This window comes from Micropterus salmoides, unplaced genomic scaffold, assembly GCF_014851395.1.
Source record: "Micropterus salmoides isolate LMB-PRFRI ecotype aquatic unplaced genomic scaffold, ASM1485139v1 Ms_hic_scaffold_1, whole genome shotgun sequence".
NCBI lineage: Eukaryota > Metazoa > Chordata > Actinopteri > Centrarchiformes > Centrarchidae > Micropterus > Micropterus salmoides.
The window spans coordinates 21,576,365-21,595,025 of record NW_024040040.1 but is presented as its reverse complement, the minus strand read 5'-3'; the positions used below and the strand labels follow the sequence as shown (position 1 = coordinate 21,595,025).

The window sequence follows — 18,661 nt, the reverse complement described above, 5'->3', positions numbered from 1 at the left end:
AGCAGTGCCACAGACTGATCGACTCCATGCCACGCCGCATTGCTGCTGTAATTCAGGCAAAAGGAGCCCCAACTAAGTACTGAGTGCTGTACATGCTCATACTTTTCATGTTCATACTTTTCAGTTGGTCAACATTTCTAAAAATCCTTTCTTTTTATTGGTCTTAAGTAATATTCTAATTTTCAGAGATACTGAATTTGGGATTTTCATTAGTTGTCAGTTTTAATCATCACAATTAACTGAAATAAACATTTGAAATATATCAGTCTGTGTGGAATGAATGTATACATTATACAAGTTTCACTTTTTGAATGGAATTACTGAAATAAATCAACTTTTTGATGATATTCTAATCATATGACCAGCACCTGTATTTTGTTCTCTTTACATTTCTTCATTTAGCTGATGCTTTTATCCAAAGCGACTTACAATTGCTAAGTATGTCAGAAGTCGCACGTCTCTGGCGCAAATAGGGGTTAAAGAGGTGGTATTATGCTCATTTTCAGGTTCAAAATCTTATTTTCTGGTTGTACCAGAAGAGGTTTCATGGTTTAATAAAAACAACCCACCATATTCTTGTCATACTGCACATTGCTGCAGCTCCTCTTTTCACCCTGTGTTGAACGCTTCGTTTTAGCTATGGAGCGATACATCTTGTCTCTAAATGATCTTTGTTGGGAGTTGCACATGCGCAGTTCCTAGTTAGGGATTACTAGCCAATCAGAAGCAGAAAAGGTCAGGTCAGCGAGAAGCCTGTAAACAGCTTTGATTCAGCTGTAGGCTACATGTTGCTGAGCAGCTTGATAACATGGACTAGAGTAAGAGTTTCAGAATGGTGAGTTATTAATCTGTAAAAAAGTATTTTTTATCCATAAAGTTTTAACTGAGCTCTGTCCCTACATCACAATAACAACTTTCTGTCCATTGACTGCCTGGAGGGTAGCTAGTGTTTGGAAGGGAGATGAGAGGTGTGTGCTGCAGCTCAGTGTTTTTCCACCGGTGTACTATGGTATACCATGGTATGTACTATAGTTTACCATGGTAAACTTTCTTATGGGGTGGGGCGTGTCGGAGTAGCCGCTTGGCGAGTGTTATATGACGCGCATTTTGTTTTCATCCCTGTGTCGTCATCCCTGTGTCGTCACAGTGATGAAACGGAACGGCTGGACTACAAACAAGCTGTTTTCAAGCATTTCAGAGCAGTGCTTTCTGTGGGAGATGGGAACTCCCCTTGGGCTGGACTTTGGGCTTTTTCACTTTGCAAACCTATTACATGGACAAAAAAGGTACATAACTCAATAAAGAAGAGGGAAAAGGCCAAAAAGCATAATACCACCTCTTTAAAGTCAAAGCAGATTCATGTTTTACAGTGCTCTGAATCCATTTTTTGATATTATAATAGTCTAGGAGTCTTTAATATCTGCTAATCCATGTTGTTTCTTTACAACCAATCAGCAAGCGAAGTCACACGGCACCGTCATGTTTAAGGTCGTTCCCATCACAGAAAGGCCAGTCCACAACCAGACGATGGTAAATCATCATCTATACCTTATTCGTTTCCCTCTTTTACACATTAAAACTATGTATCGTCATAATTAACGGACTGTTGTGTGGCGTTAGCTCTATGTGCGGGCCATGGGCGACTACAGCCCTCAACAGGACCCGACCATCCCCTGCGCTGATGCAGGTATGAGCTTCAGAAAAGGTGAAGTCCTTGAGATTGTGGACCAGACGGACACTCTCTGGTGGCAGGCCAAGAAACTGCCCAGCCACACTGCCTGCGCCGGCCTCATCCCCTCCACCAACCTGCTGAAACGGTCAGGAGAGTTTAGGGGTTTTGTTTATAGAAGACAAGAGTGTTCTTATGATTACAATAACCTGAAAGCAGAAACATTTGATTTAACATTTTACATAGATTTCTGTAGGTTTAGAATTACATCGGCTGACGTTAAAAAAACATAGTGAATGGTTTGCTGATTAAGGAAAAACTACAACTTTGACAGATACCAAAGGAAATTTTTGCAGCTGTGGTGCAAATGCATTCTGGTCTTTTGATTGAATTTTGATTCTGATCTGATCAAAGAAAAAGTGAACTCTTAAGCACTACTCATAACTTAAAAGTGCATTTAAGTAAGCCAAAGAACTTAAATCTGATCACAAGATGTGTTGATGCCAAACAGTCACTGGTTCCAGATTCTTAAATGTAAGTGTTTGCTGATTTGATCTGTTTTATATTAAAATTGATTTTATTTGGGTTTCTGACTTTTTAACAGACAAAATGAGACATTTGATGATGCCACCTCAGGCTCTGGGAATTTCTGATTCATGTTTTCTGACCTTTTATAAACTAATAGACTAGTTCAACAGCAGGATTATGACTTGAAAGCTGATGTGAAGTATTTATAAAGTCATATTCAGTATGTTGTGTGTCATGTCGCATTATTTAAACCTGAAACTTCTACAGGAAGGAGAGGGACTTCTGGTGGTCCCAGCCTTATCAGCCACATGCCGGCATACAGACCTGTAAGTTCCAAATTTTATTGAACTTATCTCTGACTTTATATATAAAAGTACAAACAGTTTCAGAATTGACAATCTCTTTACAACCTGAATTCACAATACAGTTTTCATTGTGTTTTACCCCATGCTTACTGAAGTGAGCACTGTAGAGGAAGGTAAGGAGAGATTACATTTCACATTTAGGCAAAACCAAACACCAGGGTTGTAGTTAAATGAATTAATTTAGCTTTAGAACTAAATGATTTGTATGTTCTAGCACAGATATAACTTTAATGTATTTCACATTTTTCACCCACAGAGGAAGACCTGATTGCCATCGATGAGAAATGTGTTGAAGCAGGTAAATCTTCACCTGTTGCTATTTACTTTACTGTGTATTATATATGAATTGCTGTTTAATTTCAAGTTTGTGTTTTTGTTTCTGTCAGATGAGGAGACATTTGAATCTGGTAGGTAAGTCTTTGTTGATTTAACCTGTTTTAATTCCGTGTGTTACTCCGGCAAAGGGTTACTCTGTCCTCTCTTGTCCTTTATCTAAAACATTTGTTGTTGTTTCTTTTCCAAACTCTCCTGCTGTCTGACGGGGGAAATGTCAGAGGAGCTCAGAGAAGGTGAGAATACCGTGAGAAAACCTCAGGGTTAGTCTTTTTACCTGCCGAGGAGAGTAAACTCACAAATTCACAGAAGTGCTTTAAAAGTACGGAGGACCAAACATGACCAATTAAGGGGGAGAGAAAAGAAAGAAAATATAAATAAAACTTCACAGATTTTACAAACTGGGTCATGTAGCCAGTGTTTCAAACTTAAGCATTGCATTATGGGAATGGAAGCATCCAGACTGTTCTCAAATTTTGAAATTGCCATATTTTGAACTTCTGCATGTGGAAAAGATAAAACAGGTCAAATACAAATTATACAAGAACATGTGTGTGTTATACGGAACAAGATTGTGATTGTGTATCTAGTCCTGTGTGTTACTAATATTAGTCTTTCTAATGGATTAGTTGCTCAGTTCATTCAACTTGAAGTGGCGATGAGATCTTAAAAAGGTATTAATTTCAAAATTCATACCATCCTGTAACTATTTGGAAGTTCAATTCAGGGTTGGTTTTTTATTCAGTTCAATTCAATTTTATTTATATAGCGCCAAAACACAACAACATTTATCTCACAGCGCTTTTCATAATAGAGCAGGTCTAGACCGTACTCTATGATGTTATTTACAGAAGCCCAACAATTCCCACCAAGGAAAAACTTCGTTTTATGAGGCAGAAACCACGAGCAGAACCATGGCTCAGGGTAGGCGGCCATCTGCCTCGACCGGTTGGGGGGGAAGGAGAGAGAGAGAGAGTGGGGGGGAAGGGGAGAGAGAGAGAGAGAGAGAGTGGGGGGGAAGGGGAGAGAGAGAGAGAGAGAGAGAGCAGGAGAGCAACAGAGAGAGAGGGGAGGGAGGCAGCCTACACAATATACACACAGAGGTACAGACAGTAAAGGTGATGTTGCTATAGACTAAATGAAAAATGGTATAGATATGTATAGTAGTGTTAATGATAACAATCGTAATATTAATGATTATAATAACAATAATTACAATAGGACTAGTAACAATAGTTGTTGTAGCAGAGGGTGTCGAGCAGGAACATGGGGGCAGCAGGTGACCCGCAGCCACAGATCCAGACTCCACAGCTCCAGAGCCAGAAACACCTGCAGGAAGTGATAGGAGGAGAGAGGAGAGGGACGAGAAAGCACAAGACTACCGGAAAGGGGAGAAGTTGTGTTAGTAACATGCAATAATGGGATGAGGTTGCATACAGAGGGAGAGGAGGTAGAGGAGAGAGGAGCTCAGTGCATCATAGGAAATCCCCCGGCAGTCTAGGCCTATAGCAGCATAACTAAGGGAAGGTTCAGGACTAACCTGAGCCAGCCCTAACTATAAGCTTTATCAAAGAGGAAAGTCTTAAGCCTACTCTTAAATGTGGAGAGGGTGTCTGCCTCCTGAACCCAAACTGGAACCTGGTTCCACAGGAGAGGAGCTTGATAGCTGAACGCTCTGGCTCCCATTCTACTTTTGGAGACTCTAGGAAACACAAGTAACCCTGCATTCTGGGAGCGCAGTGCTCTGGTGGGGTAGTAAGGTACTATGAGCTCTTTAAGATAAGATGGTGCCTGACCATTAAGAGCTTTGTAGGTGAGAAGAATGATTTTAAATTCTATTCTGGATTTTACTGGGAGCCAATGCAGAGAAGCTAAGACAGGAGAAATATGATCTCTTTTCCTGGTCAGAACATGTGCTGCAGCATTCTGGATCAGCTGAAGAGTCTTAATGGACTTTTTCGAGCAGCCTGATAATAAGGAATTGCAGTAATCCAGCCTAGAAGTAACAAATGCATGGACTAGTTTTTGTCCTGATCAAAACTCCCAAGATTTCTCACAGTGGTGCTGGAGGCCAGGGCGATGCCATCAAGGGAAACTATATCTTTAGAGGTGCTTGGGCCCCAGAACAATAACTTCAGTTTTATCTGAGTTTAACATTAGAAAATTACAGGTCATCCAGGTTTTAACATCCTGAAGGCACATTTGAAGTTTAGCTAACTGATGAGTTTCATCTGGCTTGATCGATAGTCATAACTGAGTATCATCTGCATAACAATGAAAGTTTATGGAATATTTCTTGATAATATTGCCTAAAGGAAGCATATATAAAGTGAAGAGGATTGCTCCGTGGACAGATCCTTGAGGAACTCCATGACTAACTTTGGCGTGCATGGAGGACTCATCGTTAACATGTACAAACTGAAATCGATCTGATAAATAGGACTTAAACGAGCCTAGAGCTGTTCCTTTAATGCCAATGAAATGTCTCTGCAATAGGATCTGATGGTCAATGGTATCAAATGCAGCACTAAGCTCTAACAAAACCAGTACAGAGACAAGTCCTTTGTCTGATGCAATAAGGAGGTTGTTAGTAATTTTCACCAGTGCTGTCTCTGTGCTATGATGAGCTCTAAAACCTGACTGAAAATCCTCAAATAAACTATTGCTCTGTAGAAAGTCACACAGCTGTTTAGCAACTGCTTTCTCCAGGATCTTAGAGAGAAATGGAAGGTTAGATATAGGTCTATAGTTAGCTAAAACATCCGGATCAAGTTTGGGCTTTTTCAGAAGAGGTTTAATTACAGCTACTTTAAAGTACTGTGGTACATAGCCTGTTGATAGAGATAGATTGATCATATCTAGTATAGAAGTGCTGACTAAGGGTAAAACATCTTTAAGCAACCTAGTCGGGATGGGGTCTAAAAGGCAGGTTGATGGTTTAGATGAAGAAATTATTGAAGTTAGTTGGTAAAGATTGAGAGAAGCAAAACCGTCTAAACACATATCTGGTTCTACAGCTGTTTCTAAGGTTCCTGAGTTTAGAGATAAGTCGGTGCCAGTTAAGGGCAGGTCTTGGTGAATTTTTGTTTCTAATAGTACTAATAGAATTTTATCATTAAAGAAGCTCATGAAGTCGTAACTACTGAGAGCTATGGGAACACTTGGCTCAATATAGCTGTGACTCTCTGTCAGCCTGGCTGCAATGCTGAAAAGAAACCTGGGGTTGTTCCTATTTTCCTCTATTAATGACGAGTAGTACGCTGCTCTGGCATTACGGAGGGCCTTCCTATAAGTTTTAAGACTATCTTGCCAAATTAAACGAGAATTTTCCAGTTTGGTGGAATGCCAATTCCTCTCAAGTTTCCGTGATATTTGCTTTAATTTGCGAGTTTCAGTATTATACCATGGAGCTAACCGTCTATGTTTTATTATTTTCTTTTTTAGAGGGGCTACAGAGTCGAGTGTCATTCGCAGCGAGCCTGCAGCACTATCAACAAGATGATCGATTTGGGAGGGACTGGAATTAGCATAGGAGTCCTCTGTTACTTTGTGACTTGATAATGAATTTAGAGCTGATGGAATCACATCCTTAAATTTAGCTACAGCACTATCAGACAGACATCTTGTATAGAAATTTTTGCCCAATGGTGTGTAGTTCAGCAATACAAACTCAAAAGTTATCAAACAGTGGTCAGATAAAGAGGGATTCTGTGGGAACACTATTAAATGTTCAATTTCAATACCATATACCAAAACAAGGTCGTGGGTGTGGTTAAAACAGTGAGTCGGTTCATGAACACTCTGAGAGAAGCCAATGGAATCTAACAGAGAGATAAACGCAGTACTAAAGCTGTCATTCTCAACGTCCACATGAATATTAAAATCCCCTACAATAACAACTTTGTCCGTTTTAAGGACTAAAGTTGACAAAAACTCTGCAAATTCAGATAAGAATTCAGAGTACGGGCCAGGTGCTCGGTACACTATAACGAAAAGAATTGGTTGCAGTGATTTCCAACTTGGGTGCGAAAGACTAAGAACAAGGCTTTCAAATGAGTTATAGTTTAGTTTAGGTTTAGAGCTGATTAGTAGGCTAGAGTCGAAGATTGCTGCAACTCCACCTCCTCGGCCTGTGCCTCGAGGAATGTGAGTATTAATATGACTGGGAGGGGTGGATTCATTTAGGCTAACGTATTCTCCATCACCCAGCCCAGGTTTCAGTAAGACAAAAATAAATCATTATCATAATCTGATATTAGTTCATTTACTAGTACACCTTTAGGAGAGAGAGATCTGATGTTTAAGAGTCCACATTTAACTCTCCTATTCGTTTGCACTATTGCTCTTGTGGTTTTAATTTTTATGAGGTTTTTATGCACAGCTCCTCTTCTGTTTACCTTTGATTTAAATAATTTCGATGGTCGGGGGGCAGACACCGTCACTATGGGATTTTCACTAAGTAACTCCTGAAATGGAGGAGCAGAGAAGTGTGTTAGACTGCGAATCTTCATAGGGTTTTGGGTGGGTAACTGCTGAATTAGAAGGGCAGAGAAGTGTGTTAGACTGCGACTCTGCCTCCTGGTCTTAACTCTGGGTTGTCATGGATTTGGTCCGCTAATAAACTTGGCCAGATTTCTAGAAATGAGAGCTGCTCCTTCCCAAGTGGGATGGCATCAGACCAGGTCTTCCCCAGAAAGTCTGCCAATGATCTACAAAGCCCACATCGTTTGCTGGACACCACCTCGACAACCAGTGGTGGAATGACAACATGCGGCTATACATATGCGCTAACTTCACGTTTCTCAAAATGGAGCTGCCAATGATCAGAGTTGGTTTCTCAGCGGGTGTGTCGCTAAGTGGGGAAAATCTGTTATAAACGTGTACAGGTTGATGGTGCCCCGTGGACTTTGAACGCTTACGACTATTCCTCCTTCGGACAGTCACCCAGCCACCCCTTCCTGGCTGCACAGGAGATGCCGGGGGACGGCTACCACAGGCTAACTCAGGCCGTTCCGCACCGACTACCGGGGACTGGCTAGCTACAGTAGCTAAAGACTGATCTACCAAGGTGCGGAGCCGGACTTCTAAATCACTGAGCCTCGCCTCCATGTCTAAAAATAAACTACACTTGTTACACGTACCATTACCGCTAAAGGAGGCAGAGGAGTAACTGAACATCTGACACACCGAGCAGGAGAAAGTAGGAGAGAGAGAGGGAGAAGGAGAAGCCATCGCTAGCTGCTGAGCTAAAGTCGCTAACGGCTAAGCTAAAGTACTGTAGCGTCAGCTACCAAAACTTTTGAACAACTATGAGATTGAACAGCGGTCACTAAAAGATGGAAAGAGTGCTTAGGCAAAATTACTGTAAGAACAAGTGTTTAGCGGACAGTTGGCCGCTGTAATCTAACAAATGTAACTGATATTTAGCGAGAGCAACACAACACGGTACCAACAAACAAGCACCGGAAACGGAAATGAGTCGACACGCTTACCGCAGTACGTCAGCAATGTCTCACAACATCAGGATGAAAATATATTTTTCTTTAAGAAGATTTAATTTTCCCTCAGCAAACATTGGCCAAGATTTAGTCTTCCAACCAGACCGACACATGGGCTGGGCGGATCTTATACACATTTATGTTTTTGGCCTGTATGTCTTCTAATAAATAATTGCATTACAGAAACATACTGTATGTTTAAGAGTACAACCGTTTCACCAAGTACTGATAATTCATAATTCTTTAATAACCCAATTTATGGGATCTTCATTAAAATGTAGGCTTATATTATGTGTAATGTCAAAATGAAAATATATATGTATATATGCGTGTATATGTATAGTATATGTTGTTAGACTTTTAGACTTGTTAGACATGCTATCGTTGTTGGCATCAGTCTGAAGGGCTTTAGAACTAGTAATGCCACATTACTGATGTAGTGAAGTCAAAAATATTGTGATACTGGATTTTGAACATGTCTCCCAGCTTAGTAAATACTTCTCTTAAATATAATGAAAGATTACAACTAGACATTGCCAAAGAAAAAAAAAAGTTGCAGAAAATCTAATCAAAAACAACACAGAAGGTTAATGACAAATAGATTAGTTATGTCATGAGGTATTAACATTATATGAAGACAAAAATACAAAAAACTTTATATTAGATCTTACATGATTCATCCGTTGATCCTTTTCTGGTTCCAGCCTCCCAGTTGCTTACATGACAGGTAACTAAGTATCTGTATTTGAGATAGTAATCAGCAGAACCATTTGCATCCACGTGTGTCACTCTTTTTCTCTTCATGTCAAACCAGAGGAGGATGACTTCAGCAGCAAAACCGAAGGGATCTACTTAGGTAAGTCTTCAAACAGACTGACTGTCCCCTGCACTTGATATCTGCACATTAAAATTCATTGTTATGTTCAGTACACAGGTTTTTATGTATCATCATCATCAAGGAGTACCATTCACTTTGACTTTCTCTCAGTGGGCTTCAGGCGCAGCATGCGTCTGTGTCGGCGGCGGTCTCACAGCACCATCCAGCCGTCCTGCCACACCTGCTGCCCCAGCAGCTGCTTCAACGCCCTCAACAGCCCCTACGAGGAGGTGGTGCGCTACCAGCGCCACCCACAGGACGTTTACCGCCTCATCGCCCTCTTAGGTGCAGTAAAGCGTCTAGCTGGAATAATGCCACATTACATTATAGCATCCAGCCAGCTTTTTAGTTTAACTCACAAAACATGACTTGTATTTCTTACCAAAGGTGTATATATATAAAATAAATTAATTAATCGCACAGCAAATTTAAAAATGAAATGTGGGTTTGGTCGGTGTGATTAAATGTAGGCTTATGATAAAGTTTAAGATGTTTTCCTCAGGTCCGTCTGGTGTGGGCGTAAATGAACTTCGAAGGCGCTTGATTGAAATTAACCCCAACATCTTCCAGGGGGCTATACCTCGTATGTACCAATCAATTATAATGGAATCAATGAAATGACCAAAATGTTTGTTACGACTCATAAAAACCCTAAAAAACACACAAAAGTATTTTGTTTGCTGTTAAATGATTATCTGTTTCAAAGAGAAACAATAGACTGTATATAATATTCATTATTTAAAAAAGAGATTGAAGGGTTTCCTTTTCCCTTCACCAGATACCACCAGAGCACCCAAAGGATACGAGGAGTCTGGCAGAGAATATTACTTCACCAGGCGAGAAATCTTTGACAACATGGTGTACAACAATAGGTGCAACAGTCTCTTCTCTGATGCCATGAATAATGAATGAATGTAGTGGAGACAAAGTCTAAATATAACATTTATTGTATTTCAAAATTCCAATATGCTCTTTTACTAAATTAACGAGCATCTTTCTGATTATTTCTGTCTGCTACACAATCGGCCTTTTACACCTACTGAAATTATAAAAAGACAATCCTGTGTGCTTGATAAACATCAGGTTTCTGGAGTACGGGGAGCACAATGGGAATCTGTACGGCACCAGCATCGAGTCTGTGAAGGACGTTTTAAACAGCAGAAAGATCTGCGTCATCGACATCGAGCCAAACGTAAGTACAACATCGAATTAAAGCTGCAAGCAGCTTTGGGCAGGCCCTCGCACTTGGAGCGCGTCCGGGTGTGAGCAGCTCGTTGATGTGTGCAAGCAGAGTAGGCCTAGAGCTCTCCTGTCTGACTGGTCCACCAATAGGAGAGAAGATGACCCCTTGAGACACAGCACCTCCTCATTTGCATAATGAGGCAGAAATGCATACAGAAATTTAAAAAGGACAGGCAGAAATAAATACCATGGGTGAAAATAAATACAAAGGAAGAATAAAACAGACAAAAATATTAAACACACACATTAAATACATTTAAAAAATTAGTAATTAATAAAGTTGAAGATTATAACGGAGTATAAATAAATAAGGTAATTATAACAAAGGTGAATAAGTAAAGGCACTAATTAAAATACATACATTTATGTCTCCTTTATATAATTTAATTACTACCTACATTTATTTATTTACTATATTTTTTTGTGTATTTAATTGGATGCTTATTTATTTATTGAGCATTTATGTATTTCTGTATTTATTTCTGACTGTGTCAGGATCGGTCCTCCATAGCGGGGTGGGAGAGTTATCAAGCACGTAAAGTTTGGTTCAGATGTGAGCATGTACACTGAAGTTACAACAACTTCCTGTGTCATGGCGAAGACTTGATCTTTGACGCCACGCCACGGACACGCCCATTGACGAAAACTCGCAAATAGCACAACTTTTCATCTTCAATGCCTTTAGAAGGCACAGCAGAAATTTGAAGTCGGTCGGACTAAATCCCTAGGAGGAGTTCGTTAAAGTACGAAGTGTGTAAATCATTCAAAATTTGACGTAAAATTCAAAATGGCCGACTTCCTGTTGGTTTTAGGGCATCACTCCAAGAGGCTTTTTTGTGCGTCTGGACAAAACACACGTACCACAGAAAATTCGTGCACGTAGGTGAAACGTGCGGCGGGGGCTGCTTCGTTAAAAGTCACTTCCTGTTGCCAGCAGGTGGCGCTATGACTGTGGGTGAATGTCGGCATGTCCATGTGTTCAGGGCTGGACTCTCATCCTACATGTACACTTTGGTCCAGATGTGAGCATATACACTGAAGTTACGACAACTTCCTGTGTCATGGCGAAGACTTGATCTATTTGACGCCACGCCACGGACACGCCCATTGACGAAAACTCGCAAATAGCACAACTTTTCATCTTCAATGCCTTTAGAAGGCACAGCAGAAATTTGAAGTCGGTCGGACTAAATCCCTAGGAGGAGTTCGTTAAAGTACGAAGTGTGACATTCACCCACTGTTGAATTTTACGGCCATTTTTGGATGATTTACACACTTCGTACTTTAACGAACTCCTCCTAGGGATTTAGTCGGATCGACCTCAAATTTCTGCTGTGCCTTCTAAAGGCATTGAAGATGAAAAGTTGTGCTATTTGCAAGTTTTCGTCAATGGGCGTGTCCGTGGCGTGGCGTCAAAGATCAACTCTTCGCCATGACACGGAAGTTGTCGTATCTTCAGTGTACATGCTCACATCTGGACCAAACTGTACATGTAGGATGAGAGTCCCGCCCTGAACACATGTACATGCTGACATTCACCCACAGTAATAGCGCCACCTGCTGGCAACAGGAAGTGACTTTTAACGAAGCAGCCCCCGCCGCACGTTTCACCTACGTGCACGGATTTTCTGTGGTACGTGTATCTTGTCCAGACGCACAAAAAGTCTCTTGGAGCATAGCCTAAACCCAACAGGAAGTCAGCCATTTTGAATTTTACGTCAAATTTTGGATGATTACACACTTCGTACGTTAACGAACTCCTCCTAGGGATTTAGTCCGACCGACCTCAAATTTCTGCTGTGCCTTCTAAAGGCATTGAAGATGAAAAGTTGTGCTATTTGCAAGTTTTCGTCAATGGGCGTGTCCGTGGCGTCGATGATTCGCAATGAAACAGAAAGTTGTAACTTCAGTGTACATGCTCACATCTGGACCAAACAGTACATCTAGGATGAGAGTCCCGCCCTGAACACATGTACATGCCGACATTCACCCACAGTCATAGCGCCACCTGCTGGCAATAGAAAGTGACCTTTAACGAAGCAGCCCCCGCCGCATGTTTCACCTACGTGCACGAATTTTCTGTGGTACGTGTATCTTGTCCAGACGCACAAAAAAGTCTCTTGGAGCGATGCCCTAAAACCAACAGGAAGTCGGCCATTTTGAATTTTACATCAAATTTTGGATGATTTACACACTTCGTACTTTAACGAACTCCTCCTAGGGATTTATTCCGACCGACCTCAAATTTCTGCTGTGCCTTCTAAAGGGATTGAAGATGAAAAGTTGTGCTATTTGCGAGTTTTCGTCAATGGGTGTGTCCGTGGCGTGGCGTCAGAGATCAAGTCTTCGCCATGACACAGGAAGTTGTTGTAACTTACGTGTACATGCTCACATCTGAACCAAACTTTACGTGCTTGATAACTCAAGGGGTCATCTTCTCTGCTATTGGTGGACCAGTCAGACAGGAGAGCTCTTACTCTGCCTGCAGACATCAACGATCTTGCCCCTCACACAGTCAGATGGCTTCCTTCAGTGCGCTGAGGTGTTTAACAACTCTGAAGACAATACTACCAGCAATGTCTTCCTTCTCTTTTCATGTAGACGCTCCGACAGACAGTGCTTTCAGTTTGTTGCATGCATGGACACAGAACTGCGGTATAGAGAGAAGCACACGGTCAGCTGGCTGCAGCTAAATCTGGAGTGCACTCGTATTCAATTCTGTATGGTAAATTCAGTTTTAACGGAGCAGAGCGAGCTGACAGGCAGAGTTAGAGACTTTTTCTGTCCGTTCTCTCTTTACAAAGACGCATGTTGCAGTCAGAGTCTTCTCTGAGATGCGAGCACGACATACAACACAATTTATCAAATTACACATCGGATATACAGTATGAAAATAAGACTGATTGGATTATACTCACAGGAAGTATAAAACCTGTTACATGCGTCTATTAAAAGTAAAGTAACACAAAAATGTCAGGGAAATTACTTTACTTAGATTTCAGGACTGCAGTTGTACATTTGAAATACCTTCCTACCTTTCTGATAGGAAGCCTTCTTGAGGTGGTATAAAACATTTCTTCATATATTCTGATTTGAGTTGTGGACAACTATGACCACATGAATTAAAAAATTAAACATTTCACTGCCCAAGTCAGCTATAACACAAGTCTTGTTCATTAGACTACATGCTGTACAGTATTTGTGGACAGATTTTGTCCCAGGATTTATTATGCATTTCTTCTTCTTCGTTGCATGGTTTAGAATAATAAGGTGAGAAATGGGTCTGTTCTGAGTTCATCCTGCACTGCAGCAGCTAATAAAGTCCATTTATCCCAAAAACGCTTTTCTTTTAGGCAGGCTGGAGCAGAAAACAACTCACCTTTCTCAAGTTGTACAGTAATGTCACATGTGTATGAAGGTGGATCAAACAAGCTAATCTTAAATGTCAAGTGGAGAGGAGCCTAGTAGGCCTATTTATTTTCATTCATTACACAATATGAATAAGCTATGCAGACAGTTGTAAAGAAAGAACATCTTTTTCTTCTGTTCTCTACTTGTTATAGTTACACAGTATTAGGGTGTGGGCTGTATTAAAAGTATCCACTGTTCTCCCATGCTCTAACACACAGTAACGATGAAATGTGTGCTGTTCTCACATTCTTCCTCTGTATGTACACATAAACAACAAGGCAGGGAAATATAAAAGGAATTTATTTTATTGTTTGGGTACATTATTGTTCAGTGACATGCTCACATGCTCATCTGAAACAAACTTTACGTGCTTGATAACTCTCCCACCCCGCAGACATCTACACACCAATACCGATTTATATTCATAGCGGCAAGTGCTATGTAGCTCCACATAGGGGACACAGGAAGTGACATATAGCACCTTCATGCGGCGTCGGAACCGCGTAGGAAATTCACAGCCGCACCGGCAGAGCTCCAGAATATGCAACTCGGCCGGCTCACGCACGGACGCGCTACAAGTGCGAGGGCCCGCCCAACGCTGCTTGCAGCTTTAATTCCATATCAGCATGTACATGTGTTCAGGGCGGGACTCTCATCCTACATGTACAGTTTGGTCCAGATGTGAGCATGTACACTGAAGCTACGACAACTTCCTGTCATGGCGAAGAGTTGATCTTTGACGCCACGCCACGGACAGCCCATTGACGAAAACTTGCAAATAGCACAACTTTTCATCTTGAATGCCTTTAGAAGGCACAGCACAAATTTGAGGTCGGTCGGACTAAATCCCTAGGAGGAGTTCGTTAAAGTACGAAGTGTGTAAATCATCCAAAATTTGACATAAAATTCAAAATGGCCACTTCCTGTTGTTTAGCTATGGCTCCAAGAGACTTTTTGTGCGTCTGGACAAGATACACGTACCACAGAAAATTTGTGCACGTAGGTGAAACGTGCGGCGGGGCTGCTTCGTTAAAAGTCACTTTATATTGCCAGCAGGTGGCGCTATGACTGTGGGTGAATGTCGGCATGTACATGTGTTCAGGGCGGGACTCTCATCCTAGATGAACAGTTTGGTCCAGATGTGAGCATGTACACTGAAGTTACGACAACTCCTGTTTCATAGCGAATCCGACGCCACGGACACGCCCATTGACGAAAACTCGCAAATAGCACAACTTTTCATCTTCAATGCCTTTAGAAGGCACAGCAAAATTTGAAGTCGGTCGGACTAAAATCCCTAGGAGGAGTTCGTTAAAGTACGAAGTGTGTAAATCATCCAAAATTTGACGTAAAATTCAAAATGGCCGACTTCCTGTTGGGTTTAGGCTATGGCTCCAAGAGACTTTTTTGTGCGTCTGGACAAGATACACGTACCACAGAAAATTCGTGCACGTAGGTGAAACGTGCGGCGGGGCTGCTTCGTTAAAGGTCACTTTCTGTTGCCAGCAGGTGGCGCTATGACTGTGGGTGAATGTCGGCATGTACATGTGTTCAGGGCGGGACTCTCATCCTAGATGTACAGTTTGGTCCAGATGTGAGCATGTACACTGAAGTTACAACAACTTCCTGTTTCATAGCGAATCATCGACGCCACGGACACGCCCATTGACGAAAACTCGCAAATAGCACAACTTTTCATCGTCAATGCCTTTAGAAGGCACAGCAGAAATTTGAAGTCGGTCGGACTACCCTAGGAGGAGTTCGTTAAAGTACGAAGTGTGACATTCACCCCTGTTGATTTTACGGCCATTTTTTGGATGATTTACACACTTCGTACTTTAACGAACTCCTCCTAGGGATTTAGTCCGACGACCTCAAATTTGTGCTGTGCCTTCTAAAGGCATTGAAGATGAAAAGTTGTGCTATTTGCAAGTTTTCGTCAATGGGTGTCCGTGGCGTGGCGTCAAAGATCACTCTTCGCCATGACACGGAAGTTGTCGTAACTTCAGTGTACATGCTCACATCTGGACCAAACTGTACATGTAGGATGAGAGTCCCGCCCTGAACACATGTACATGCTGACATTCACCCACAGTCATAGCGCCACCTGCTGGCAACAGAAGTGACTTTTAACGAAGCAGCCCCCGCCGCACGTTTCACCTACGTGCACGAATTTTCTGTGGTACGTGTATCTTGTCCAGACGCACAAAAAAGCCTCTTGGAGCCATAGCCTAAACCAACAGGAAGTCGGCCATTTTGAATTTTACGTCAATTTTGGATGATTTACACACTTCGTACTTTACGAACTCCTCCTAGGGATTTAGTCCGACCGACCTCAAATTTGCTGTGCCTTCTAAAGGCATTGAAGATGAAAAGTTGTGCTATTTGCAAGTTTTCGTCAATGGGCGTGTCCGTGGCGTGGCGTCAAGATCAGCTCTTCGCCATGACACGGAAGTTGTCGTAACTTCAGTGTACATGCTCACATCTGGACCAAACTGTACATGTAGATGAGAGTCCCGCCCTGAACACATGTACATGCTGACATTCACCACAGTCATAGCGCCACCTGCTGGCAACAGGAAGTGACTTTTAACGAAGCAGCCCCCCGCCGCACGTTTTACCTACGTGCACGAATTTTCTGTGGTACGTGTATCTTGTCCAGACGCACAAAAAGCCTCTTGGAGCGATGCCCTAAAATCAACAGGAAGTCGGCCATTTTGAATTTTACGTCAAATTTTGGATGATTTACACACTTCGTACTTTAACGAACTCCTCCTAGGGATTTAGTCCGACCGACTTCAAATTTGTGCTGTGCCTTCTAAAGGCATTGAAGATGAAAAGTTGTGCTATTTGCGAGTTTTCGTCAATGGGTGTGTCCGTGCGTGGCGTCAGAGATCAAGTCTTCGCCATGACACAGGAAGTTGTTGTAACTTCAGTGTACATGCTCACATCTGAACCAAACTTTACGTGCTTGATAACTCTCCCACCCCGCTATGGAGGACCGATCCTGACACAGTCAGAAATAAATACAGAAATAAATAAATGCTCAATAAATAAATAAGCATCCAATTAAATACACAAAAAATAAGTAAATAAATAATGTAGTATTAAATTAACAAGGAGACATAATGTATATTTTAATTAGTGCCTTTACTTATTCACCTTTGTTATAATTACCTTATTTGTTTATTCATTCTACTTTATTTATTACTAATTTTTTTAATGTATTTATTTATTGTGTGTTTTAATATTTTTGTCTGTTTATTCTTCCTTTGTATTTTTTACCTTATTTATTTTCACCCATGGTATTTATTTCTGCCTGTCTTTTTTTTTTTTGTATGCATTTCTGCCTCATTATGCAAATGAGGAGGGGCTGTGTCTCAAGGGGTCATCTTCTCTGCTATTGGTGGACCATCAGACAGGAGAGCTCCTACTCTGCCTGCAGACATCAACGATCTTGCCCCTCACACAGTCAGATGGCTTCCTTCAGTGCGCTGAGGTGTTTAACAACTCTGAAGACCAGCAATGTCTTCCTTCTCTTTTCACGTAGACGCTCCGACAGACAGTGCTTTCAGTTTGCTGCATGCATGGACACAGAACTGTGGTATAGGGAGAAGCACACGGTCAGCTGGCTGCAGCTAAATCTGGAGTGCACTCGTATTCAATTCTGTATGGTAAATTCAGTTTTAACGGAGCAGAGCGAGCTGACAGGCAGAGTTAGAGACTTTTTCTGTCTGTTTCTCTCTTTACAAAGACGCATGTTGCAGTCAGAGTCTTCTCTGAGATGCGAGCAGACACACAACACAATTTATCAAATTACACAACGGATATACAGTATGAAATAAGATTGATTGGATTATACTCACAGGAAGTATAAACCTCTTCATGGTCTATAAAAGTAAAGTAACACAAAAATGTCAGGGAAATTACTTTACTTAGATTACGTACTGCAGTTGTACATTTGAAATACCTTCCTACCTTTCTGATAGGAAGCCTTCTTGAGGTGGTATAAAACATTTCTTCTTATATTCTGATTTGAGTTGTGGACAACTATGACCACATGAATTAAAAAAATTCAACATTCACTGCCCAAGTCAGCTATAACACAAGTCTTGTCATCAGACTACATGCTGTACAGTATTTGTGGACAGATTTTGTCCCAGGATTTCTTATGCATTTCTTCTTCTTCGTTGCATGATTTAGAATAATAAGGTAGAAATGGGTCTATTCTGAGTTCATCCTGCACTGCAGCAGCTAATAAAGTCCATTTAATCCCAAACGCTTTTCTTTTAGGCAGGCTGGAGCAGAAAACAACTCACACCTTTCTCAAGTTGTACAGTAATGTCACATGTGTATGAAGGTGGATCAACAAGCTAATCTTAAATGTCAAAGTAGAGAGGAGCCTAGTAGGCCTATTTATTTTCATTCATTACACAATGAATAAGCTATGCAGACAGTTGTAAAGAAAGAACTCTTTTCTTCTGTTCTCTACTTGTTATAGTTACACAGTATTAGGGTGTGGGCTGTATTAAAAGTATCCACTGTTCTCCATGCTCTAACACACAGTAACGATGAAATGTGTGCTGTTCTCACATTCTTCTCTCTGTATGTACACATAAACAACAAGGCAGGGAAATATAAAGGAATTTATTTATTGTTTGGGTACATTATGTTCAGTGTACATGCTCACATCTGAAACAACTTTACGTGCTTGATAACTCTCCCACCCCGCAGACAT

At 41.3% G+C, this 18,661-nt stretch overlaps 1 protein-coding gene across 1 annotated transcript in view; it reads left to right on the top strand.

The window, feature by feature from the left end:
* The window catches only part of mpp4b (membrane protein, palmitoylated 4b (MAGUK p55 subfamily member 4)), a 33,700-nt gene that overhangs the window by 11,324 nt on the left and 3,715 nt on the right, over positions 1–18,661 (top strand). Inside the window, exons 8-18 of the mRNA XM_038722462.1 lie at positions 1,456–1,530; positions 1,621–1,817; positions 2,465–2,579; positions 2,821–2,860; positions 2,949–2,969; positions 4,249–4,294; positions 4,701–4,708; positions 9,382–9,555; positions 9,773–9,853; positions 10,049–10,142; positions 10,354–10,462. Of these exons, the coding sequence (XP_038578390.1) occupies positions 1,456–1,530; positions 1,621–1,817; positions 2,465–2,579; positions 2,821–2,860; positions 2,949–2,969; positions 4,249–4,294; positions 4,701–4,708; positions 9,382–9,555; positions 9,773–9,853; positions 10,049–10,142; positions 10,354–10,462 (960 nt within the window). The remainder of the gene's footprint in view (positions 1–1,455; positions 1,531–1,620; positions 1,818–2,464; positions 2,580–2,820; positions 2,861–2,948; positions 2,970–4,248; positions 4,295–4,700; positions 4,709–9,381; positions 9,556–9,772; positions 9,854–10,048; positions 10,143–10,353; positions 10,463–18,661) is intronic.